The sequence below is a fragment of the Ambystoma mexicanum genome, chromosome 6p, assembly GCF_040938575.1.
Source record: "Ambystoma mexicanum isolate Mex_15411 chromosome 6p, UKY_AmexF1_1, whole genome shotgun sequence".
Lineage (NCBI taxonomy): Eukaryota > Metazoa > Chordata > Amphibia > Caudata > Ambystomatidae > Ambystoma > Ambystoma mexicanum.
The window spans coordinates 152,998,377-153,024,014 of record NC_090935.1 but is presented as its reverse complement, the minus strand read 5'-3'; the positions used below and the strand labels follow the sequence as shown (position 1 = coordinate 153,024,014).

At 43.1% G+C, this 25,638-nt stretch overlaps 1 protein-coding gene across 2 annotated transcripts in view; it reads right to left on the bottom strand.

Moving 5' to 3' along the window:
• The window catches only part of KIF24 (kinesin family member 24), a 332,455-nt gene that overhangs the window by 242,209 nt on the left and 64,608 nt on the right, over nucleotides 1-25,638 (bottom strand). For both annotated transcript variants that reach the window (XM_069626841.1, XM_069626840.1), the window contains exons 3-4: nucleotides 17,259-17,448; nucleotides 6,726-6,823 (exon numbers count right to left, since the gene is read on the bottom strand). In XM_069626841.1, the coding sequence (XP_069482942.1) occupies nucleotides 6,726-6,823; nucleotides 17,259-17,448 (288 nt within the window). The remainder of the gene's footprint in view (nucleotides 1-6,725; nucleotides 6,824-17,258; nucleotides 17,449-25,638) is intronic.

The window sequence follows — 25,638 nt, the reverse complement described above, 5'->3', positions numbered from 1 at the left end:
AGAAATGATTAGAAATAGAAATATAGAAATATCAATGGTCTTCTCCACCTCAGAATACTTGGAGTTAACCCCTTTCCGCAGAGATGACTGCGCTACAGATCTTGTCCCGGATCAAGCCCTACCTTTCGGTAGAATGTACATCTTGTTTGCCAGGGAGAAGGATGTGCTCCGAGAATAGTTGCAAACCAACCTTCGCAATGTCTTAATCGCTGAATCTACATCACCAACTGGGTCATCATTGTTTTTTATCCCCAAGAAAAACACCACAGAATTGCGGCATTGCATAGATTTCCACAGACTCAACAAGATTACCATCCCTGACAGGTAATCCATGCCCCCGATTCCTGTTCTGCTTGAAGTAGTCAAGGACTCCACAATCTACACAAAATTGGACCTGCGCTGGGCATACCATCTCATCAGGAAAAGGCCAGGGGATGAGTGGAAGACTACTTTTCGCACCCCGTTTGGAAACAACGAGTACCATGTGATACCCTTTCACCTATCCAATGCCCCGGCAGTGTTCCAACGATTTATGGATCACATATTTGCAGACATTCTCCTCCAGTACGTCATTGTGTATCTAGATGACATACTGTTTTTTTTCCTCCTCTCAGAAAGGTCATACCCGGCATGTGCTGGAGGTTCTGAATCGTCTGCAGGATAGTCATCTTTTCTGCAAGCTAGATAAGTGGGAGTTTAAACAGCAGAAGTAACATATTTGGTTTATATCCTTTCTGCAGAGGGTATTTCTATGGACCCTGCTAAGGTGACCGCAGTATTAAACTGGCCTCCTCCCAAGTCAGTCAAGGACATCCAACCTTTTCTTGGATTTGCAAACTTCTACAGGCGATTCATCCCGCAATTCACAAGCATCATTCGACCACTGCTAAACAAAGGGATCCCATTTCTTTGGAATGAGGAACACCAAACCTCATTCGAAACCCTTAAGACTGCCTTCTCTTCCGCGCCTATCCTTCTCACTCCAGATCAGGAGAAGCGATTAATTTTTGAGTCTGACTGACGCCTCACAACACACTCTGGGAGCCGTTCTCCTACAGAAAAACGATCATGGAATCAAATGCCCGATTGCATTCTTGTCCAAGACACTGTCTCCAGCTGAATTGAATTACATGGTGTTAGAAAAAGAACTGTTCGTGATCAAAAGGGCATTCGAAGAATGGAGGCACTTACTATTGGGCACAAGATTTCCAAATGTGGTTCGTTCCGACCACCATAACCTGAAGGCTCTTCAGTAAATGCAGACACGCAACAGCCGTCAAGCTAGATGGGCCCATTTTTTCTCCCCATTCAATTTTGAATTCACCTTTATTCCCAGCAAGACGACCTTACAGGCAGATGCCCTATCCAGAAAGGAACCAGTTCCTTTCTGTCGGTTTAATTCTGAACCTATATTCCCCAAGGCAGTGTTAATAAACATCATTAGAGACTTCTTACAGAAAAATGTGTTAGAAACCACTGTGTTTGAGACTCGGTATCGGCAGAAATGATCGAATACAAAAATAACTAATGAGAAATGACTGAATTTATTTGGTCGAATGTGTTAGGCATTTTTTTACATTTTAAATAATATATAGATGTGGGGTGGGGTAAGGGTCATAGCTCCGGTCATTTCTCAGTAGGGATTTTTTTTCCCGGTCATTTCACAGTAATCCGAATGAGCTCTTAGTTCCCCAGAGTTACTTCCTGCTAACTGGTTGGTGCCCAACATCCAAGAGATACTTTTAGCTGAAGATCCTCAAATCTATACCTCTATTCCAGATATCGGAGAGTTGGAGTACAGTTTCAGTTTGAGAAATGTAAGTACAGCGTCATCACAATATGCAGAGGATTTAAGTAGTTCAACCACGAAATAATTTCATGAAATAGGCTTGAAGGTAACCTAGATAAAGGGAGTTGAACTTGAGATGTATAGGTAGTAGTGCTTAATGCCTCATGAATCAGCTATGGCGTGGTGATAATGAGAGGTTTAGGTCAGTGCAGTTTTCAATAGAATGTAAAATAAGAGCCCAACTTAAGGAACACATGTATTGTTTCACTATCTGAAACAATGCTTTTGATCGAATTGGGAGTAACCATTGCTCAATCTGGCTCCTGGTCCCAGTCCTGGAGGAGTGTCTGCTAGTACCAGGTTTTTTTGCTTTTTATCATAGTTATGGTGCATGTATGTTGTAGGAGTAAATGGTTTTAATGCTTAAACAACGGCTACTTTATTTTGTGACATGATGTTTGAGGAAACTCCTGGTCCAGCCATATGGCAGTCTCCATAATCTTCATTTCTTAAGGACTACAAGAAAAACTGGACAGACGATTCGGAACAATTGCTCATGGTCTGGTTATGTACATCTCTTTTAAGTAAGGAAAAAGTCAGGGTTTGTTGCGATGGCCGATGTTCTGTGTGGGAAAGATGGACTTGTTTCCCGATGGGAAAGTCACATCTGTGAAAGGGAATGATTGTCAGTGCTTTATGGTAGGTCACATCGAGCAGTAGGCACGAAGGCTTTGTTGGTCTATAGGTTACGTTATAAAATACTAATAGAAAGAGACTACTAGAAATTGTGCTGAATCAAGCAGGGGTCAGGTTTCCAAACATGTTGATGAAAGTAAATGTCATTTCAAAGTGCCTTTTAGAATTATTTGTAGGGATGAAATAAGAATTTCAAATTCTTTATGTGATTTTATGGAGAAATTACAAGAAACTGTTCGACATGAAGAATAGTAGCATTTGAGATTGGATTAGTGTAGTTAGTAGATTTTACCCCAGAAATTAAATATTTTCTCAATGCCCTTTGGTTTTTCTGTGGCTTTGTTTGTTCTTGTGATGGTACAAATCTTGAGTCTACATAGCCAAGCTTTGTTGCTATTACGACATGCCATATGTAACAGATCCCCTACCCAGAGTACCTTTCACCCTCGCAAATGTCCGAATAGGTGCAGTTGGGGAGGTCTGTAGGAGAAAAGATATGAAAGACTCAATTTGTTTCCATTTCAGTCACCTTCCTTCTTATTGTTAGTTATGTCCAGTGGTCAAAGTGTACGAAAAGAAGTAGTGGAACTATGTTCCGTGCTGGCCTGCACCCATTCTCCCACAAACCCCATCACCACGACCCCTCCAACACACAATACAACCCCAAACACATGCAACTGCTGTTTAAGGGAACCCTCAGTGTAGTGCACTAAAAGTGCAAGTTTCAACTTCTTCCAACACTCTTCTTTTAAAACGGTTTCCTTTTAAAAGAAAAGTATAGGAACAGTAAAACTTCATTTTAAAAAAGTAGGCGGAGCACCACTCCCAACCGCCCCCGCTCACTTCGACCACTGGTTATTCCATAAGACCAGCCCAGACCCTGAAAGGACTCCTCAGATTTAGTCATGCCACAGGAGAACCATTCCCCTCAACTCTAACATCCAACAGGGACACACTCCATTGATTTAAATGGATCCACAACCAGTATCCTGGGGTCAAGAGGTGAGATAAGCCAAGCAACAGTCCTGTTGGAAAAGAAACACATCCTAGCCCTTCTTTCTTATACTATTAGTATCTCCCCTCACACAGACAGGAAAACACAGTGGAGAAACACCCTAATCAAACCCTAAAATAGTCCTTCAAACGTACTGAAAGTCCCAATCTGACATTCTGAGCAGGCAAAGCAGCAAACTAGGGAAGAGGCAAAAAAGGTAGAAAGAAAAAGGCTCCTCACCAAACAAATGCTGAAAACACATGGAAAACATTCATGATGCCAGCCAGCCAGCCATTTTAAATCCCTGCTCTGTGTGATGGGGCGGCCCACCACAAAGAACCATGCTGACTCTGCTAGTTATCCCAAGGGCATTTATTAAAATTACAGGTAATCATATTGGCTTCGGGTTTGAAAGTTCTTCGAGGGCCTACCATAGTTTTATGGGGGAATCGGTGCTAGAGCCGTCCCTCTTTATCTCCACTTCCCCAGACATGTCCCTGCCTCCCTAACCCACGTATCCTTAACGGAGGATGTTAGTATGCTACCGCCCCCACCTGTCTGATCTACCTTGGTCTATGGGTGGTATCCCTAAGGCGCTGCCTGACTCTCTTCCAAGGGACTTTCTAACCTTTCTTAGTAGTGTAGGAAGTAAGGGATGGTGCCTTATTTCACCTGGTGTCCCTCCTCCATCTCTCACGGCCCTCCTCTACTCTAGGACCCAAGATGTGCTTCTACCAGCATGCTACAAGTCCCTCCAATCTCACTCTGCCTTTCCACCTCCACCCTTTGATCTGACTTCACCTCCTACATCTCAACTCCTTCACTTCTTACTATCGCTACTTCCTGTTACCTCTGTTGTTCCATTCCCCTTTTCTACCACTCTACCTCCTTATCTCTCGCTATCCTCCCGTTGTAATCTTAGTTCCGCGCTATGCTAATAGGTACTCCCATCCTCTCACCCACTATCACCCTTACTATTCTGCCTCTCCTACTATTTCCACTCCAGACTTAACCCTAAGACCACTATACTGCTTCTTCTATTCACTAATGCTCTCTACTACCTAATCCACTTCCAATATTATCCTTTACCCACACTATAACGACTACTTCTTACTCTCACTCGCAATTCCACTAAACACACAACCACACGCTCCAGTCCCCAGTACTACTACCTCTGTCCATCTACAACTACCACTCTGCTGCTCCTACTCTACACCTCTACTCCTCACTCTCCACTCTCACACAAACACTCCACAGACCTCCTTTCTTATAGTAGTCTCTGCACTCCTTTCGCTCTCTCGTATGTCCTCAACCACCTCCTGTCCTCACCCAACTATCCCACACTTGCAAACACGCAAACAAAAACATGCAACAAAATAAATACAAAAAAAAAAAAAACAAAAAAAAACCACACACACACACTTTACAGAAGACTTACATGTTGCCAAGGGTGTGACAGGGGAACGTCATTGGTGGGCTCAAGAGAGCTTGTATGCTCTGCCCCTTTCCACCATCAACCCTGATGGGGTCCTGGTACGTTGCATGGAAGGCCACCATGAGGCCTTTTAATATAATAATTACATCCATGGTGGTGTATTGGGTAAAGGCCTTTTTTTAATAACAAAGCAATCCCTGGTGGCATAGTGGGGGACGGGAGAGACCTTCCTGGCTTTTATTTAAATTACCTGGTGGAATAGTGGAGGCTCCCTGTTTGCGCATGCTCCGGCAAAGCTGAGCTGGTGTGTAGTTGACAAAGCACTCCTTAGTGCTGCGTCCATCATTGATGCATCTTGTGGCCAGTGTTGCTGCATTCGTGGCACCCTTTGGAAGGCTATATACCACTGCTGCGCGATCTCCAGCCAGAGATGCTCACAGCAACGCCATGGGGTTATCCTGCTTATGGAGGGTTCTTCTGCGGGCCGCCGCCCACGCTTACAGGTAAGTAGGGTTTGGGAGGGGGCCTGCCCTCATCTAGGCACCATGCAGAGGGTGATGGAGTTGGGCCCCGTCCATTCCTCCCTGCCAGGGCCTGAAAGCAGGCCCTGGCACATCTGCTAGTTCTGAACTATACACAAATTACAGCCAGTAAGAATGTGGCTATTGGATATCTGAATGGGTTTATAGCGATATTTTCGAATTCAATAATTTTGAATGCATTAATTTTGAATCAATGTCGAAAACAAAATGACAAATTTATTTATTTATTTTTTTAGTGGGGGGGTTCCCCCCAACCCCCCGTTTTTTTTTTATTAACCCTTTTTTTACTAGCCAAACCCCCCAAAAAACATAAAATAAAAAAAAATATTCAACATTTTGTTTCAACATTTTTTTCGAAATTAATGCATTTGAAATTATTCATTCGACATTTTAACTGAACACCATCTGAATGGCCTAGCCCAGCTGAAAGCAGACACCTGGTTTGGTCAAAATAAAAGACATTCTTTTTCCCCCTGACCCAGAATGGTCAAACAAGAGCATAGACAGTCATTAGGCGAGTTTGAGCCAGAGAAACCCAGCTGGGGAGTCAGTACCAGCTGAGTGGGTCATTTGAGGAGCGAGTTTAGCTCAAGAGCCAGATCCTGATGAGGAGCCAGCGGTATCCAAGGGACGCAAGGTAGCCAAAAGGGACAAATGCTGCTGTGGAGACAGATGATATGAATACCCCTACCAGTTTACTATTTATGCCATCCTGACACTGCTGAGAGACCAATCCCATAAATGGGTTCCCTTTTATGTTGTATACAAACTAGTATGCCCCATATGCATTTACACCACCTTTTCATTTCTGGACTGGGGCCACAAAGGGTGCCATGCACTATATCCAGAAGACTGTTCAACAGAGGAGTGCACCATGGGGAGGTCAGTATCCCCATTAGACTAGGAACCCTGACAACTTACAGTTTTACCGTTAGTGACACCATTTGCTTAGGTTGTGCTGAAGGAAGTACATCCATTTTGCTTTTAAACCAACATGTAGACTTGACAGGCATTTGTCCCAACTTCATCCTGATAAAGTGAAAAGTGTTTTTGAAACAAACTTCTGCGTCACGTTTTTCTTTGGCCGCATGCGCTAAGGGGGTGGGGGAGGATTTGTATTTTTCTAGGTAGTTTATTTTGAATGAAAATATTAGTAAAGACAGTACAGAAACAGCATCAAAATCCAAACATGTACAATAATATAATCAAACACTATAGAGATCGCATGATCACAGCAAAACGTTGAAAAGGTAGAGAATAAAATATTACCCATTGAAAAGATGCTGAATAAGCGGGTAAGCGGTTCTCATGTACACATCATGATTACTCAACGCCTCGCTGAAGACTTCATCAAAACAAAACACATGCTGAAAAAGAAAATGATTTCCAACTGAAAACAAATCTGTTTTACTTTGTAAATATTTTAGATGCATGTAGACTTCAGGGTGTAAGGAAATAATGGATGTAAAGGAACAGTTAATTTTAGCTGTGCATCTTTCATCATCCATCAGTCAAAATAATGAGTTCAAACGAAAGAGCATTCAATTTAAGGGTCAAAAATATTGAGATTTATCAGCTGTTGAAGAAGGCAAATGGGAGGGTTTAACCGTTTACATGCATTTCTTCTTCATTTTAGCTGGCGCTTTCTGCCTCAATACTATTTATTCTGTCCAAAACAATTTGATCCTCTCCCACCCCCTGGACCGCCTTAATCCATGTTAATCAACTCCCAGTACATTAGCCGCTTCATGCTGGATGAAAAGATAGCATAGAGGGGATCCAACCCTTCTTCCTCTCCGCATGGATTTCTTTTCACCACTGATGTGTTGTGGCTGGCTGGTTAAGGAGTATGACAGGAAGGCAGTGAATGGGGGAGTGAGGGGGGTGACTCCTCCCTTAAATAGAACAATACAGTTCTGAGCAGGCGGGAAGAAGTATGATGAGTCAGTGTAAGGGGCAAACAGAAATAATTAACATTTTGGTTCTTCTAAATTTCTTTTTGACATCTTCCCTATCCAACCTGCCAAGCCTCTCTTTAGTGACTTCACTTTTTGGTGATTATAAATTGAGCTATAGGACGTCGATATTTGGGATTAAGGTAATTGATTGTGGAAAGCGATATAAGGACCACACAATCTTCAACTGTATCTTACTAAATACGCCCCCTCTAGACCACTACGCTCTTCTGGAGCTCTAACTCTATGTCGAAAGCGTTTTGCTAAACAAAGGGCAGGCGTTTGTTCGCTTTCCTCAGCTGGCTCCCTCCTATGGAACAGCCTCCCCCTCCCTCTGTGCCTTGAGCAGGATCTTCTTAAATTCTGAAAGCTCCTTTAGACTCTCCTCCTTCCCTTCTTCTCTCCCCTGCTAATACCACAGTTGCTGTGATTGGTGTCCTGGGCCCTTGCGCATCCTCGGGGCCCTGACCTCCAGCACCCAATCGGCCAAGCTCCTGTCTATCTGCACTTGCACTTACACCCACCGCCCTGGTGGCTCACACTTGCACCTCTCCTGGCTCCAGGCCTGTGTAGCACTCACGATTCCTAGTACTTTATCTGTGGCTCACCCATGAGCTCAGACTCCACAGCACTGGCTCCCAGCCTTCTTCCTTGCTGCACTCGGACGTTCTGAAAACTCAAAAGGCATAGTAGGTTCATCCTGTTTTTCCCCTTCCCCCCACAGCGCATATATGTGTTTTGAATATATTTTAAGGTATTTCTCACTCCTGCGCCCTCCCTTGCCATGTGGGCACTTTGAAACAGTATGTTCCTATTGTACAAGTGCCCAACTAGCAGACAATAAAACAATTCTAATAAAAAATAGAGGTGACGATTTCATGGACTATAGATGGTGCACGATCTAAACTGTCTGATTTGTCTTAGTATCATCTGGTATATCTAGTAATAGTTAGCGGGGCAGACTACCAAGGTGACATGTTGAGTCATTGAGAGGGAAGAGTCAAAATAGACCCTACACTGTGTACTGAGGTCTGAGTTTTAATGCTGACTTTTGTAAGTGCAATTGATTCAAAAATATTGGATGCGAGTGCTGCAGAAGACTGCAAAGTGTTGATTATGTATTCTGTTTTAGAAGCATTCAGACTTTCAATACTTTGGTAAGCATTTCCTATTAATTCTAAGATATTATTAAGTCTGTCTGCATGAAGATCAGCTGCGAGTAAACTGTGTAATTTTGAAAGTTGCTATTTTTGAGAGATCAGTCATGGAGAGGTTTTAGATAGAAATTGAACAACGGGCAGAAAAATGCCCCCCCCCCCCCCCACAGTCGATAACAACCCCTTCCGATTCAAACTCCAATTTCACCCTAGCAATTCTACCTTTTAGGAATGAATGGTTCCATTTGGAGGCCTTTTCAGAGGTTTTTAGAAATTTGCTTCAACGTGGACATAAGCATGGCATGGTATTGTCCAAGGTATCAAAAACAGCCGATAGGTACAGTGCTGAAAGAAGGACCGCTGAGCCCTGGTCCATGATCTTAAGTAATTAATCCCTCACTTCGATCAATGCTGTCTCTGTACTTCTGCCAGGAAAAAAAAATATAAATAATTGCCTAGCCATTGTTCTTGCTCCAGGTGCTCCTGAAGTTAAATAGTAGCTACCTTATCAAGGATTTTCAAGGGGAATTGGCTATTACAAATGGGGTGATAGTTTCCGGTATCTTAAGGGTTAAATTAGGCTTTATTTAGAAGGGGAGTACTCTAGGTCTTCCTAAGACAAGCATGGATATTTCCTTCAGCAAACGAGCCATTAACAAATTCCATAATTGTGGGCACTGGGTCAGCTATGCAATGTTTGAAGTTTATGGATGGACATGGGTCCCAAAGACAAGAGGTGGGGTTCATGGAGTTTACTATTTTAGTTATTTGCTTGACAGTTGTTGGGGAGAAGTTAAAATCAGGATTTTCTGTACAGAAATCTATGGTAGTATTATTAGAGTCTACATTTCTATTGGCTACTTTTCTTGCGATCTTGCTTCTGATCAGTGTTATGGTGGAAAGTTTTGGAGAGTGAGATACACCATTCAGATGATGCAGGAACAATGGTCTTGATGGATTTGCAGAACTAGGTTATAGTAACATTTGAAAAAGCTTTTTTGGGTCTGACTCTGCTGCTTCAATCTGGTTTGCAAAGAAAATATGCTTTGTTTCAAACATGGCATGCTTGTTTTGAGTGTGCAGCTTTTTCAGTGCACGTTGTGTACACACAGAGAGCTTTATCTCTTAACTTTCGAGCTATCTAATGATGGTTTTGGTTTCCCTTAATTGATTAGAATACCATCTGCTGTGCTTAGAGCTTCATTTAAGATTTCTGCTAAGTCAATTGGTCAAGGACATTGTCTTTGGAAGGTATGGAAGGAGAGCTTAACAGTCACTATGGTCTCAAAAGAGGACCATGGGTCAAGTCCTCCTCACAATTCCTTTAAATCTTGTCTGTGGTGCTCGGCTGCATTGAGCCAGAATTCTAGGTTTTTTTGCTTCGGTGAAGCAAAAGTCAAGACATTCAAGTCGATGCAGTTGGCTTCAAGTTGGTTAGAAGGCGGGTCTCCTGTTGTGTTGACTGTAGTGTTCAAAACGGTTGGGATGACGGCTGCCATCGTCTCAGGGGTTAGGGGGTCAAGTTGGCAGCCAGATGATGGCTCCGATAGGTCGAGTCTACATTCGGGACGGGTAAGTCAATGGCTTCCAGCAGTCGAATTAGCTTTCAAGTCAGTTGCTCCCATGAGGTTGAGCCTGTGATTGTGTTGCGACTAAGGTACTTAGCCTGTGTAGCCTGAGCGAATGAGCTGAAAGGCATAAAAAATGCCCTGTGAAATTGGTATGTGCTCGGGATTCCTGATGAGACGGTTAGGGACTTGGAGATGGGAGCTAACACTGAATCGATGTATGTAGCCTGCTCTTTTATCTATCTATCCAACCTGTAACAAAGTACATATTCCTTTTGTACTTACCGTGTCCAGCCTGGTTCTTGCCTCTTACCTCCTCTCCAATGGTCAAAAATACAACAGATTGGGTAGAGACAAGTCAGTCTGGTTCAATGGGTTGAGCTGGCGTCTGGATGGCTAGAAGTGCAGCAAGTGGTTTGATATTGAGTAGAGTGCCAAAGGCAGCAATGAGGGTTCTGTGGAGACTCAAAGAGCGTCAAGCACGGTCGATCCGGCTCAAAGATGCATGGTCAAACAAGCTCAAAGATGTATTGACCCAATGAAACAAGATTCAGCTGCTTCTGCACTTCTGGGTTTCTGGGAGACCCAATAGAGTTTCTGGGAACAGGTGAGTCCTTCAGTTCTGCGCTTCACTACAGGAGGTTGACTGGTGCCTCCAGGGGGTCCTTGACCTCCAGTGCAGGATCCTGGTTCCAGTGCCACAGCCAGCAGAGGCCTGTGTCCAAAGTAGATCACCCTCAAGGTTCCCTGGGGAGGATTAGGGAGCAGTGCTTGCTGCTACCTTGGGTGCCTTATGCCTTCATCTCTCTGGCAGATGACTTTGTGATCTACTGTATCTTCAACATACGTCCAGTGAATCAATGGGAGTGACAAATGTGACAAATGTAATAAAAGGCCTTCTAAAGTCAAAATGTCACAGGGGATTGGTAACAAGCAAGCCTGTTGTAAGGGGTCCAATTCAGGCTGTTGTAACAAGTGCCCTTTGTCTTCTGACATTATACCCATAGTGTCTTGCCCTGCCCTGCAGGAATTGGGGGTCAGGGAGGGTGGACAAGAGGTTGAGGGCCTTAGCAGACACCACAATGGTGGTGCCCATCTCTCGGCCTCTCCCTCTAATGTGGCGAATCTAAAGTCAACTGGCATAGAAAAGGGGCAGTGTCTGAACCTTGGTGGGCGTATGGCTGATTGAAGCACAAATTCCCAGGAGATCTCTGGGGAGAGTTCCTGTACCCAGTAGGAAGGGGTTGCCTTCCCTGCAGGAGGATCGAAGACAGTTTCCGGACCATTGTCCCACAAGGCAGCTGTGGAGCCCCGTCATAGCTGAAGCCTTGCGTGATCGTAGCAGCCACCATGGCTCAATCAGGCATGGCTTATTTTTTTGCAGGTTAACGTGCCACGTTGCTATGAATTAGGTGTTCAAACACCATGTAACTATACTTTGCAGTTATACTGGGGACAGATTCTTGCATCAGTATCTTATCGTGTTCAGTACACCAAGCTATGAGACAAACTAAATGGGACACAAACACCTTTCTAGCTAAATTTAATAGGGTTATCATATAGTAGTTGGCAAGATTACCTTGTTGACCTTTCAACCTACCGAGTATCTGTTTTACCAGAACTACGGTTCTATGTACATGTTGTAAAGCAGATGACCAAAGAACGATATTGTGTTTGTTGTAAGGTAAACGTTGGAATTAATCAGGCCTCTGGGCCGGAGATAGGCTTGTGGGCATATGGTTTCACTGTAGTATTTCCTATAAATATGTGATCACAGCTCTTTTGTTCCTGCGCTTAGCCAATTTACAGATATTTGTTTATAATACACATTTCCAGAAAGATCTGCTGCCTTTTCTAGTGTGTACACTACATACACTAGTTTCAACCAGTTTTTAAAAATTCCTTAAATCTTTTTCCATTTAATTGAAGATCTACTGCGATGCTTACATCTTTCTAATTCTTTGCACTGTGTGTACAATGATTATTTGTATGACATTCATGTAATTCTGCTTAATATGTTCCTTTCACTCTATACCATGCAAATTTAAACTGATTAGGCATCATGCTTCTTTCCCATGTGTTCTTTGGGCTGCCTGGATCACATTCCTGGTCACAGAAGAACATGATTTGAATTTGTTTAATTACACCATCCACTTGAGAACCGCGAAGGAGCGAAATATAGTTTCCAATGCATTGTTGCGACATGTGAGATGTCGCATCTGACCAGATGATGTTACATCCACTTGAAATTTGTGAAGAGGTGGAATTGGTAGAAGTATGTGTACTGCAAGGGTGCATACGTATGAGTCTGACAAAGTGGTGGCATATTTGTTGGCAAAGACTCATTTCCATAAATGTAAAAGAAAAGGAAAAAACAATCTTGCCCCATTTATAAGAGAGTTTGCCCTGCCTCAACAGAAAATACTACGGAATCTGTCAGGATGTCCAGTAAAGTAAAATGTCCACCGTCCTGTGTCCAAACCCATTTCCTTCCATCACACTCTAAATCAGCGGTATTCAAACTGTGGGGCGCACCCCATGCAGGGGCCCACGGGTGGATCCCTGGGGGGGACACGAGAGCCCAGCATGAAATGAAAACATTTTTTAACAAAAAAAAAAAAAAAAAAATATATATATATATATATATATATATATATATATATATATTTATTTATTTTTTAAGATTGGAGGAAATGGGCAGGGGCGGCTCACATGGTTGGGCTGAAGCATGAAACTGAGGCACCAATGAAAAAGTAGCCCGCAGTTGTGAATGGATATTCATTCCTTTAGTCACAGACTATTTCGATATTACCCAAGGGGGTGCTTTGTCTTAAAATGTAAGTAAATTGTGATATTTAAAGAATATTTATTCAGTAACAATGGTCAAAATTACTAACTGCATAGTGAAGAAACTCATGAAACTGGCCCACATTGGTCAAAAAGGTGGCTCATTTTGACTGGCCCACACTAGTATTTTGCATTTTTGGTCCATGCATTGCCCTTTGATCTATAGGCCGGTCCGAGCTTGGCGGCTCATCCATAACGGAAAGGGGGCGCCCACCCAGTGTCCCCCTCACCCATTATGGAGGCGCTAAGGAGCCAGCCCAGTGAAACAGTGAGCACTCCCATAGCTGCTTTTTCCAGCCGAGAGAGAGCTCCTGGGCTGGCTGAACTGTCAAAGGGAAACACAATTTCCCTTTGACAGTTCAGTATTGCATAGCTCATTAGAAATGCTGGCTGGGGCACTGCATGTCTGTATGTACGAGGGGGAGCTCCTCCGCCTCCTCGCACATGCGGACAGAGCAGCCTGGAGCAGGGCGTTTCAGCACCCACACGCAGGCCAATGCAGAAGGTACGTTTATGTTAATTTTCTTTTATTTTAACATATGTATGGATGTGCGTTAGTTTGCTTTGGTCTGTTGAACTGATTTTGGCAAGTGGTGGATAGAGGGGGGGGGGGGGGGGAAAGGAGGGTTGTACAACAAAGGCATTTTAAAAATGCCTAAATGCCTTTGTTGCACAATCCCCCCTACCCACCTGCCAAAATCAGTTCTCTTTCTGAGGCGCTGTGGAGCCTAGGGGACTGGGATTGTATTTTTTTTTACTGCTGGATTTCTATCATAGAAGTCCAATCATAAATATTGTGGTGGTGGTGGATGGTGGGAACCATGGGATAGTGGTGGGAGCAGGGTGGGGAGAGCTCAGGCTGTGTGATGGGGTGGGCAGAGCCCTGGGACTGGGTAGGAGTGGTATGAGGGAGCCCAGCGACTGTGATGGGAGCAGGTGACGGCGCACAATACATACTGTCTATTTGGCATTTTTGGTGGGGCCCGGCCTGCCCAAATATCGCTCGGGGGGAGGGAGGGCAGGCCAAAAGGTTTGAAGACCACTGCTCTAAACCAAGGAAAGTGTGGGTGTCTGCTTGATCCAGAAAGAGGCTTGTCTCGCTCTGGATCTGGCGTTCAAATGTTCAATTGTTGATGATAAAACCTAGTTCTTTAACTTAAAAGTTATTAGTCTTAAATGTTCTTCCAAACACATTTTCACCATAACACAGTTCTCAAATATCAGGGAGGGGGCACAGGGTTCCTTCCTCTACTCTTTCACCAGTCCACCAACGTAGTGTCAAGTCTGGTTCACTATCCTGCCAGACTGGACTATAGATTTTAGAATTCCAGAATAGGTTTCTCCTTTTGTCCATAGGTCCTCGAGCCCTTGTTTTAGCTTCTTGTTCTTTTCTCTGTCTTAAGTGGGTCCCAGACCCCTCCGAGTTGTCTCTGGATCTCCCTGACTTCTTCTGCAACTGGTTTCTCTTTTATGGGTTTTCCAGACCCCCTTTTCTCACCTTGGGATCTCCATGACTTATTCTGGGCTTATACTTATGTGGGTTCTTGATCCCTGTATGTTGCTCCCGCTGGCTTTGCCGACTTCATATGGGTCCCAGACCCTGGTGTCCTGCTTTCGCGGGTCCACTGCCCCTGCTTCACTCAATGCCCAATTAACAGACCTGGTGTTCTCTCCTGCCAGGTATGGTTCCACATAGGAGATTTAAGTTCTCTTCTGTTTTTATAGTTCGTTCGCTATCCTCTTCAGTCTCTCAGGCTACTGGTTAGTCTCTCTTTAATCTATTTGGCCTCCTCTGTGTCCCACCAGCCTGCCCAACCCTTTCCCTACCTTTGGGAAATGCTGTTGTGGTCTCCGGTCTGTCGTGGGAGTGGAGCAGGGCTTCAGTACAGTTTCTGGGTTCGGTGTGCTGCTCTTGGCGACTCTGCAGCAACATGCTCTCGCTCTCGTGCCCTCAGCTGTGCATGTTCTTCTTGCTTTAGCTTCGCCAGTCAGGTTTCTTCACTGGGTAGGTCTCTGCTTCATTGTCCCACTGGAGATGCTCGTCCCCTCTTGGAAGAGTAATGTTTGCTGGGTCTTTTGACACCGAACCAGCATCTGGTTCCTCGCTCCTCCAGGGCTGGCTTAATGAGATACGTAGTCCTTCCTTAGTTTTTATCCCCAGGGCTGCCTCTAGTAAACTGTACCATGTACAAAGGTTCAGTGGTGGGCTTTGGTCTCCTTGCTTGATCTTCTTCATGTCAGTTACTGTATGCAGTTGACGCAAGTAAGCCTCACTCTTCCTCGTCCCAGTATGATCTGAATGAAGTCCTCTACTCTACAGAGGTGTGGGGAACTACAGGGGACTGAGGGGAATGAGAGGTAAGAGGGTACATAAATGGAGGGGGTGAATAACATGCTCTCCCAAGGCTATGGTCACTGGTCCCATGGAGGGTTTCCCTCCCCATGAGAACCACCCGCTGAGTACCACTCACAGGTGGACTATCGGGTAGCGGCCTAACCTCTCTGGCCTCATGGGAAGGGGCTCCACCCATGGGAGCAGTGACAACACCCTGGGATTCGTCACATTACACAATTCATTTTCACTAGGAATTGTGGAAAACTTAGCACGATTATCACTTCCACAGAAATGAGTGGCGGTAACGGTAAATTAATTGAGCGGTACATCGGAGGATTTACTACGGGTTTGAGGAGGTCCAATGCTAGACAATTAAAAAGGTATTGGTACTTCTAGAGTGTCCCTAAAATAAAAGTCAGTTTGATAGCATCGTGGGTTAATAAACCTGCTATAAGAATCTATGTATAAACTACACTTGGCTGATTCGAATTGCTTTGGGACTGGCTCAAACTGTCAACTGCCCGAGGTTGATAAAGTGATAAAATGAACATCTGTTAGTTAAAACCTTTACAAAGCTGCAGGACAGGCGAAGCATTGGGAGGACAAAATAGTTACACCAAAAATGTTGGTTAGTTGATAGATCATTCGTGGACGGTAAAGAGTCACCCTAAATGACAATGGGTACTCATTTCTAACGAGTAACCACATGGGTCTGATAATCCATGGAAAGTCTATAGCAAAATTTACCAAAAATCTGTATTAGGAGCTATTCTTATCAAAATGTTGCTACCTTAAAAGGGTAAATTAAAATACTCACTCGATACTATTGTAACCACAGTACCCTGTCACTTTGCCAACAGGTCACCATATCTTTTAAACATCAATACTGTGCCTTTGCATCTTTCAATGTCCCCAATGCATCTTGATTCGAGGAGTATATTCATGGGCGCTGCATTTGGAACAGTAGGACACTACAACAAATGTGTCCCCTGTGTGATAATGTTTCAATTTAGTGTACAGTTCTACTTGAGTCTAATCTCTTTGAGCTGCGGCATAAATTGTACAGTGAATTCATAACTGCACTAAATTATCAGGAAACTATGCGGGGAGCATCAAACTATGGCATTTAATGATATATTATAGTAAACAAATCTCTGCATTATAGAGCAGTCTTTTCTGTTACAAATGAGTGTTTTTTTGCAAGAGTGCAATTATTTCCATGAATCTTTGCACCCTTACTGGAATCAACTCTCTCAGGTCAGCCCTCTGGAATCCATCTTGTGTGTAAATACAACATGATTGGCAGGAAAACAGCAGTATATAACCAAAACAGGGCTTCATGGGTATGCATGTGTGACATGGCTGATCTCTGGAGCATTCATAGTAGGTGATGACTTGAGAAATTAAAAACACAAATAAGGTTGCAGACCAAACAGATAGTTTGCCATTCTGGCAGACATTATGCAGTGGAAGTGTTGGGAATTGTTTTCAAGGGCAAATCAACAACATCACGTTTTGATGAGCCAATAAGTCTGCTTTGCACTTGTAGAGGGTAAGACTTTTTTTGTACAGTGGGGTGCTTGCAAGAAAATAATACCCCTTCTATTTACAAAATCAGTTCTATTGGCTTTACATGTGTTCATTTTGAATTAAATACACATACATTAGAAAGTCCACAAAATAGCCATATATATTTTGGGTCACGAGATTGACGAATCCCTCAATGGCACTGGACACATCACTTTTTAGAAAAATTAAGAAGCAGGATCATACATAAAAACAAGCCCATTTTTTACACTCATCGGATGGCCAATAACTAACTTAAGATGAATGAATGGCAATGTAATTAGTCTACCTGTTTCTTTACATTAGCACCTTACATCAGCAATGCCTCACAGAAGATGCCATGACAGAAAACAATCACAAAGAATGCGAGGTACCTGCAGTATATACTGTTTGAGATCCACAGCCTCCTTCTTCTCATGAATCAATACAGTTTCCTTATCTTCCACCGTGACCACATTCATTTCTCCGCGTCGCTCTTCTCTTAATCCAAGAGGACGCTTCCGAACACAAACTCTTATTTTATCGCTTCCTGCCCAAGGACCCTCATTCTCTGTGTTATTAGCCCTAGGAAGCATTAAATGAACAAAACAAACAAATGTTAGATTGACCTAGACATATGATGGTCTTCTCTTGTAAACCATGTCGTGGATTGTGGTCCACCTCAACCAACGGACACAACGGCACAAAGACATTCAATTTTGAGGTAATGAAACAACACTCTCTAATTATAATCATTACCAGCTCTTTTTATTTAGTTTGGCGTATTTCTATAATGTGCATCAGGCCCTAGAGTCAGGGGAGAGCATGAACTAGGAAAAGGAGGGCACTGGTTATGTATGCACAATAGGATGTTACATATAATAAATATAGGAGGACATGTAGTCATGGGAAATAACGATGTGTTGTGTGTGAAATAGCATAATATGGTGGTGGGGGAAATTCTGGCTGAACAGGACACTGTATGACTGCTTTCTACCTGGACTCTCAGGAAGGCTCCACATTGTTGCTTACCGAGATGGCCTGGCCACCCAAGAGGCTCATGTAGGGATGCTTGGGTAGAGCAAGATTCCCAGCAACATGGGGGTCGCTCAGAGATTGAGTAGGAGCCAACCATTTCAGAAGATATTTTAGTCCACCCGCACTCCTCCCAAATTCACTAGTGAAAGCAAGGCCACACACCGAACAGAGGCAGTAGCAGAGCCAGGGGAAGAAGAATGACAGCAGAGACAGACGAAATCTCAGAGGAACCGGTTCTGCAGTCAGAAGATCCGGGTAACCCAGGGAGTTAAAGGCTGACACAGCACAGCACAGAGCAAAGGCGGAAACACATTTGTCGGCCATCTTGGATAGGCATTCTCCACATTACATTGGCTGGAAAACAGTGAAAGGAGAGCAAAAATAATTATTTTAAGCCCTGTTCTAAATTATAAACTGGAGGATCAGGATGGCACAACAGTTCCAGATTTGTCTGATGAAGAGGGCCTAACAGAAGGAAGATGTTCCTTGGATTAATTGATGTTATTTAATGCCGACCTACTCTTGAAAACAGAGAAAGTAGAAGTAGGAATCTGGCCACTGGAATCCAGGTAGGAGGAACAGATCTAGAATAGTGGTGAAACACAGAACGCAATCCTTACAAGAGACATAATAATATCCATCATCTACCATTAGGTGGACAGCCTGAAGGGTATGGAATAATCTAAAAGGGCGTTTTGTGCAAAGCATTTTGACCATTGATGCCAAGCCTGGGAATCTGGAAAATGGGAAGAGGGATCCCTACTGGGACTTCTTGGTGTGACACAGGATATTCCAGCAGAGCGTGTGAGGATGGACGAAGCTCTGCCAGAGTTAAAGAGGTGTGCTAGGGGAAATGACAGACCAATGACATACTATTCATACATACAAGGGGACAGTATTGAGAGACTGAGTGCATGGACTGTTCTTATGTCCTTTGGAGCAGTGATAATCACTGCTTCTCACAGATTTAAATTAAATAGGTTTTGATAGCAGGCTGCTGTCTTCAGTTCCCTGACATATGTTGAGACACTGACCAGAAAGAGCGCTGCTAAGAGGGACCTTAACGAGTGATGTATCCTAGCCATGAATAGCTTTAGACTCCGCTTTAAGATGGACAACTCTGTGGAAGAAGTTCTCCTAACTCCCAAAAATATGTCCAGAACCACCACAACAGCACAGTTTTTCGCTTGTCTTCTTTGCTGTGCTCTTAAGCACCCTGTTCCAAGTGCACACTGCTCTGCAGTCATCAGCCCCTACAGGACACAACATCACCCAGTGCAAGCAAGCTATGTGCACAATGATGACAGCATACTGCTCACCTGTGTACCCTGGCAAATAAGGGGTCCAGTATTATGGACTGGGCAGCACAGTGGCTGTTCTTATCCCCTTTGGAGCAGTGAGAATCAATGATCACATTCCTATTCAATTAAATAGGTTTTGATGGCAAGCTGTCATCTGTTGACATAAGCTGAGACTCAGCAACCTTGGCAAAAACAATGCTCGGTCACAAGCACTGCACCAGAAAACATTGTATTTTGTGCATTTCCCTCAGATTTCTACTGCCACTCAACAACTCCCAGAAATATGCAGGGGCAAAAGGGGAATCAGGCCAGCAGTGGGACCAGAATAACAGTCCAACACATGGATCCACAACCAATGTTCCTGTAAAATCCATTACCACCACCAATTCCCTAGAAAGGAAGGAAAGCAAAATTAATGACATACCAGGAAGCCACTACCATGGCAGATAAACCCACCACCAAAAGCAAACATACATTCTCCTACTTGGCTTCAGTTAGGAAGGCAAAAAACACTGATGCCACCTCCCAACATAGCCTGTACTGCAAGCAGACCAGCAGACACTTTCCAGAGCACCAAGGCTCAACTAGACAAGTATTATCTAGCTGGAGTCAATGGAGTCAATGCAGCAATGGAGAGAATCCCGACAATACTAGGTAGCAAAAACAGGATGAACGACTGAGGGGAATGCAGCCAAGCTGCGAACAATAGACACTACATGTAACTGACAACTTCCTGGCAGAAGTAGCAAGAGAGCAAATCCTGGTCCATACAAACAATAATCCGATAAATGACAGAGTATGGGAGACTGTGTGAAACGGTCCATAGCTTAAACCACTGCCATTGTGAGGGAGAAGAGAAGGACGGAAGAAGGCATAGAATTTGTGTGTGCCTTAGCAAAACTCCAGGCAATATCGAACGACAATAGCACCACTTCAATTAGGACACAAATGGACAAGAAGACTCCTCTGCAAGGAATTGCTTCACATGATGAAAAAAAGTGCTCGGCCTCTAAAAAGAACCACGATTTTGCTCAAGTTTGACAGCAAAACAGAAGAGGTTTTGTTGAGGAAACATTAGATCTATTGGACATGAAAAAAGAACATTTTAAATTTTCTGTCAGCATGTTGACCATCTGGGCCATCCAATGACTGCAGAGGGAACCAAAACAAAATGTATTCTTAATGCTGCTGTCAGGGATGCCAGACCACCACCAAAAATGAAATCTTATGCGAAATTGGCTCCAAAATTGTAAAACAAGAAGCAACAGAAATGGTGGCCCTATGGGGTAACCCATTCAAAAACTACTAGTGTAAGACACAATCATTGACTGTCAGTTTGCACAAAAACCATTTGAAGAGGTCAAAGAAGACATAATTCAAGCACCAGAAATGAAAACACTTGCTACCCACATGAGAACTATTATAACTGTTAAGACCGCTTTTCTAAAGTCCACCCAGGGTGCTTTATAGAACTATACCTTAGGCAATACAGTAAATGCCAACTCTTAGGACAGACCTGCACTGCATAATATAATAGCATGGACCAAGTAGTCAGGCTTAACTTAGGAGGCAGAGAAGGCTGTAATTAGGTACATAGAACCTGTAACATATATATGGTCTAAAGAAATACTGATACACTAATGTATTGTAAAAATAATGTGAATAAAGTGATCATCCTGTCCAGCAGACAGCTCAGTATGGAGTAACGTGCCCTATGACAAGAAGCTTCGAGTTACGCTACAGGTCATCTTTTGAATATAATTATTTGTTATTAAATTAACATTATAGGCAAAATCGAATGTCTGGAATTATTTTGAAGAACTCACTAAAAGAAATGGTCAAACCTTGAATACCACAAGGATTTTCATTCCAGCTCAATCTCTTCCAAACATTAAGGTTAGTGCCTACCATTGTCATTGCATCCATTTGACTCCCCTCCAAACTTTGTTTTTAACTCGCTATTTTTGAGGCTCTCCCTTGAATAGTTTTTTATGTCTCGCTTTACAGTGGGCTTGAACAAAAATAACATACGAAAGATTGTTAATTTTAACACTATGAAATCAGCTCTTTTGTCCTGAAGACGGCCACAACAGCAAAGAAAGACACTAGAGATAGTATCCCATCAAATGCAGGATGCTTAAACATATGTCAACCATCTAACAGGCTATAGATATTTTAGCCTTCATGACAGAGTTTTGTGAATATTCTATCTCTGCTACCACCCTTTATGCGATAATTATATGCACTGAAATTGTCAACTGCTGACCTTTCTCAAATTTTGTACGAAACCTTGAACAACACATTTACGTACTAACCCCACTTGTTTCTTCTAATTGAGTCTTTCTGTGATTGAGTAACTCCAAGATGTGTTTTTAGATTGTGTTTCTAATAATTTTTTTATAAATTGTGAATTTTTTAATGATACTTTTTGATTGGGTGGAGTCATTCGAAATGATTATTTTTCTCCTAAACTTTTACTTAGGGAGTATGTAAGCCTTGGATGGTGTACTAATCGAAAAGACATAGAAAAAGAATCCACAAGTCCAGCAAAAAGTGTGAGGGGCTCGCATGTCAAGGTGACTTGCCATATAAATTCAAATCTAACCTAACAAGAACTATTGACACAAGCAACAAAGGCAGAAATACGTATACTTAATGACAAAGCAGAGGATGTACTAGTATTATCTTCCCAAGCACTAAAGGAAAGGAAGAGAAATTACTCTTATCAAAAAGGAAGCACTGGCATTCCTCTGGACCATACGTCACTTCAAACAGTTCCTGTGTGCAGTGCTTACCAACCATGGCCCTATGTTTGAGTTTTAGCAGCTGTGGGAGAAAATAAAGTCTCTGCCATGTCTCACATCAATGCGAATCTACCCAATCATGTTTACGAACACAACATCAAGCTGGGAAGCACAACACCAGCTGTCTCTAGCATCTCCTTCAAATTAATGAAGAAACAGAACCGGGGGGGAAGAAGATGGCATAATACCATAATAGTACACGGCCAATGATACCATCACTGAGAAAGAATAGGTGGATTTTAATCAAACGTAATACTAAGAAAATTCAATACCACGTTAGAGAAGGCTGGTCTCTCGTAAAGCAAATTGGTGAAGACCCCAAGCCATACAACAAAGTAGCTGACAATCTCAGCATGGACTGTGATATATCACTCAGGAACCAATGGATTGTGCCTCATTTGAGTCTTGGCAAGAAGAATCACCCAGGAAGATTTTGGAGGTTGATCATGGATTTGGAAATGGACTGGTTTTTTAGGCTCTGATCCATTTGTAACGAGAATGATAAAATATGTTGCACCTCTGCAGTACCAAGGTCACCAATTAAGATTCCCATAGGGTCCATGGCCAAGAGGATTGTTGGATTTGACAGGGACCTTCAACAGACAACCGCAAGATAAGAAATATGCCATTGTCTTGATAGATTATTTCTCTAGCTGTCCAGCAGTTGACTTTTAAGAGAACATTAGGACATCCACTGTCCTCAGGTTTCTTAAAACACAAGTTTCAAAGAAAATGGAGATTGAAAGTCATTGTGGCAGAAAACAAGAGTTCCACTATTCTTCCATGAAATGAAGATTTTTTTTTTTTTTTTTAATGACACTGGCATCAAGCAGCTCATGGTGGCACTAAATTATCCAAAGGCCAATAGCCTTGCTGAAAGATTTAATATGACATTGAAAGATGAAGTACAAACAGATCTGCTAAATTGATTTCAGGTCGAGAAAGTAGTGGATAAGAGCCTTGAACTGTAGAAAATCACTGCCTATCCAATCATGAAAGTTGCCCCTTTTAAGATTATGCGTGGGAGGCTGCCTACTAGATAAGGCCATGGTGGATACTCAGGGAGGCCGGTATGAATCGGAGACCACATATAGATGTAACCGACATCCGCAGGAGAGTATTTAGGAAACAGGAGACTAGAAAAAGTTCACTACCAAGAGAGCGGCCAGGATCCCCAATTTCCAAGTTGGACAATTTTTCATTTTAAAGTACAAAGTCACATAGAGACAGGGCTACCCAAATTCAGCTGACTGGTTAAAATAAAACAAATCCTGGGTAGTGAGTTCCGCACTGCAGATGTCAAAATCTGGAATGGAAGAGTTGAAAAGTGCCCATCAGGCACAACATCTTCCGTCTATATGGAGGGCAGGGTGGCCCAGAGGAGCATAAAGGCTATTGGCCGCAGAGTAGAATCATCAGCAAATGGACCGGAACCAAATCCACTGTTCAGAGCAATGGGTAGTGCCTTTTACAAGAGACACAGGACATTCATTATACATTCTTTAGTTGGGCTTGGAGGACAATATAGGGCGAGTGATAGTGCAGATGTTAATCCAGAAGCATTTCTAAGAAGGGGTATATTGGGTTGAAGCGCCTCAGTTGCTAGTAAAGTTAAGGAAAGGGGGCGTCAATCGTCAATCCCGTAATCCCATCAGACAAAGAGAATAGTTTTCATAAGAGTCAATCGTTAATGTCATATCATTTTTGTGAAAGGGGGCGAGAAGATGTGGCAGTTGCTTCATGACTCCGTTGTTCTTGCCACTTCTCCTCTCTTCCTTTCTCCACCCTAGGGCCCTCCATCCTGGTTTCTCCCATTCCATGTCTGGCCCAACTAGAGGCTTCTGCTGGAATAAAGACTGTATCCTGCCTGATTCCTCTCCACTGGTCCCTGTAAACAGAATATATTTACCCTGGTGGAGAGAACCGAAGAGATATTGAGGAGGTGGCTACTATAGGTGATTTTAAAATAGGATGAACACTTTGGGGGTTATTGGCTATTCTCCCATATGACGTGTTATTTTAAAGTGAGGTTATGGGCAGCTTTGTAATAAAGGCTTACAATATGTGGTCTTTAAGAGGTGTACTGTAATGACACATTACAAATGCGTCAACTGGCTGTTTTTGAGACAGCAATGTGTTCCTTTCCAACAGACATGTTACGTCTTTTATTGCCACATAAAAAGATTTAATAACATAATTTAAAAAAACAATAGCTTGAGATGACTGGTTCAACAAGATGGTTCTACGTTATTTTGCCGCAGGATTTTTCGTTGCGGGACTTTTTGGGGGGGGGGGTTACCCCCCAAAGTCCTCTTTTTTTTATTATTCCCTTTCACCCACAAATATTTAATTTTTAACCCCCCCCCCGAAAATTAAAAAATAGATTTTTTTTTGATAAAAAAACAGCGATGAAAGGTCTTGCGACGAAAAATCCTGCTGCAAAAGAACGGTATACCCAACAAGATCACTTGGTAACAAGCGTATAATGCTTTGAAAACGTCTTGCATATGGAACAAAATCCAGCTATCAAAATCAACTATCAGACTTTAAACTGGAAGCCATGGTAGACGGCCAGAATATGGGAGATAAAAGATATTCTTAGTAGAGAAGCCCTACAAGTCTTTCGATTCCTAAAACTCAAATACAAGCTACACACCTTAGAACGACTCAACTCTATATGCTGACTTCAATCATCCCCGCTGCTCTCCTCACCAACATCTCCATCACGTAACCATTAATCGACTGCTCGCAGCGACATCTACTACACATCCCACCAGTCATGTGGAGGACTACTGGGATGCAGTCCAGTGGTGCTCCTATTGAGGAGTGAGACCTGCTCCGAGACAGTTAGGAGGAGGGTAGACCGGAACTAGGGTACTTGCATTAAACTAGGATTCATTATCTATATCAGTCACTTGGAGAATGTGGGAAAGCAAACTTTTTCTGATGGGCGACTGCCCAAAAGCAAGGGGAACAACGGGTTCAATACCTTTTGAAAGTGCTAAAAGATAAAACCCTTCTGGGCTTCAAAAACGTTATGAATGCCATATCATATCATATAACGGATATTACTTTAGGAGTAAATGATGCAAGTTTTCCCCATTTACTGTTTCTTGGGATTACTCTCTACCAACATGAATCGAGCCACTGCACAGCCAAAATTCATCTTCAGGGCAGCAATTATACAAGGAAGCACATCCCACTAGACCAAGTAGCAGAGAAAGGTTAACTACAAAAGAAAAAGTCGCTTGTTCCAGGAGACGCCTGTTAAATGAATAGGACTTAATGCGGAGTCCATTCACGGAGTTATTATTAGGATACTAGAGGGCGGAACTACCTTCTGGAAGCAGTTGTGTGTTTTACAAATCATAGGGGAGACAGACAGGGTGAGGGAAACAGCTACAAAGGAGTGGAGAGATCACAACAGGGAAGGGCAGGGAATTTGCCAGCAAGGGGTCTACAAATAACCAGGAGATGAAGCAGGGGGTGGGGGGAGCAGGTCACCCAGTCTCAGGTATAGTGGGGAGTGGAGGGTGTGTGGACCTACGTGTTAGGGAGGCGTTATAAACCCAAAATACAATGTGTCAGTGGACATCTTAGTGTCCCCCCAATACACAACCTTTGCATAAACG